Source organism: Myotis lucifugus, unplaced genomic scaffold, assembly GCF_000147115.1.
Source record: "Myotis lucifugus unplaced genomic scaffold, Myoluc2.0 scaffold_823, whole genome shotgun sequence".
Classification (NCBI taxonomy): Eukaryota; Metazoa; Chordata; class Mammalia; order Chiroptera; family Vespertilionidae; genus Myotis; species Myotis lucifugus.
The window spans coordinates 102,088-103,876 of record NW_005871871.1 but is presented as its reverse complement, the minus strand read 5'-3'; the positions used below and the strand labels follow the sequence as shown (position 1 = coordinate 103,876).

Here is a 1,789-nt window from a genome sequence, read left to right as displayed (position 1 = left end):
AATGGGGTCAGAAACTGGATGACGTGAGCACTCCACGGAGGTGGGTTGGAGATGGGGATGCTACACAGGTCCTCACCCAAAAGCACGGAGGGGTCCTGGGCGATAGGTAAGCTCGGGAGGCCACCCAGCTTGGCGACCTTGACACCTTCCCCTCCTCCCCCACCTCAGAAACACGAGAAACCCAAGTACGTGCTGTGTGTGACCTTTCTGGAGGGTGGCGATGTCGTCACCGGGGACTCTGGAGGGAACCTCTATGTCTGGGGCAAAGGTCAGTGTCATCCCACCTGTTTGGCCCCCAACCCAGTCCTCCCTAACCCCCTTTAGCTGTGTCTCCCTTCCTCTGACTCTGCTGTGTGGAATGTATGATTAAACAGGCTAAATCCTTACCTGTTCAATTCCAACACCCCCATCAAGGCCTAGTTCCAATATCCCACCTCCGTGACATCTTGACTTATTTCCTGCCCTTGTTCTCTGCAAATCCCATATTAGGGATCAAGTTTGAACTATTAATAAATGGTTTAACCTAGTTGTGTATGGATGGATAGATAGATAGAAAAGTGGTCTGTCCCAGAGAAATGAATGAGTAAATGAGGGAATGAAGGGGTTGTTCTAGCCAATGAATGAAAGAATGAGTAAATGAATAAAAGAATTGAGTAAATGAATGTTGTCCTACTTAATATTGGATGACTAGGTGAGTAGACAACTAAAAAAATGAATGGTTATCCCCCTAATGTATGACTGTATTAATGAATGAGTAAGTTTTTTCAGTGGATCTATAAAGTGATAAATGAATGATTGGTTATCTCAGCCAATAGATGAATGTGTTATAAAGACTGGATTGTTCTAGGAAGTGGGTTGATTACTGAATAAATGAATAAATGAGTTTATTGTTCTAACCAATGGCTGGGCTCAGAGTAAATGTTAATTAAATAATTATTGAATGGGTTAATGAATGAATAAACGGATGGCTAGATTGACATGTAAGTGGGTAGATGAGTGTAATGGACAGATGGAGAAGTGTGGATGGTTGGCTAGAAGGATGGATTGATTGGTGAGTGAGTACTTGGATAAAACAGGGTGAATGAATGGATGAGAGATGGATGGATGGGTGCCAGGAAGGAAGGAAGGATGGCTGTCTGGATGAATGGACAGATGAGTAGATGTGTGGCTGAGGAATGAAGCGGTGGATGGACAGACCAGTAGATAGGTGAGTGGATGAATGGATGCGGTTAGATGGATCAAAGGGTGGATGGGTGGAGGAGAAGATGTTAGTTCTGATGGTTGAATGGGTGGAGGGCAGGGTATTGGAACAGGTGAGTGGAAGGGTGGATAGAAGGAAAGGTGGTGAATGGCTGGGTGCAGGATTGAGAGTGTGAGGTGCTTTCGGGGGTCAGTACAGGGGAAGCTTCCCCATGCTGACCCCTGCCCCTGCCCATCCCACAGGTGGAAACCGCATCACACAGGTGGTGCCGGGCGCCCACGATGGTGGCGTGTTTGGGCTCTGCGCCCTGCGGGACGGGACGCTGGTGTCCGGAGGCGGCCGCGATCGGAGGGTGGTCTTCTGGGGTCCTGACTACAGCAAGCTGCAGGAGGTGGAGGTGAGGAGGGGGAGGGGCTCCTTCAAAGGTGAGGGGACCCCTCCTCTCTCCAGCATGTCACTCCCAGCCCCACCCCTTTGTGTGTCCTCCCTTCTCCGCGTTAGCCCGCCCAACGTGCCCGAGAAATTTTTATCCCGTGCCCACCGAAACAAGGTACCAGGGAGATACTTTTTTTTTTTTTTTTTCAACGC

The 1,789-nt window shown here is 48.9% G+C and overlaps 1 protein-coding gene across 1 annotated transcript in view; it reads left to right on the top strand.

Moving 5' to 3' along the window:
- EML2 (echinoderm microtubule associated protein like 2) overlaps positions 1–1,789 on the top strand; it is a 27,232-nt gene that overhangs the window by 14,412 nt on the left and 11,031 nt on the right. The window contains 2 exon segments of the mRNA XM_023747257.1: positions 107–268; positions 1,444–1,751. Of these exon segments, the coding sequence (XP_023603025.1) occupies positions 107–268; positions 1,444–1,751 (470 nt within the window).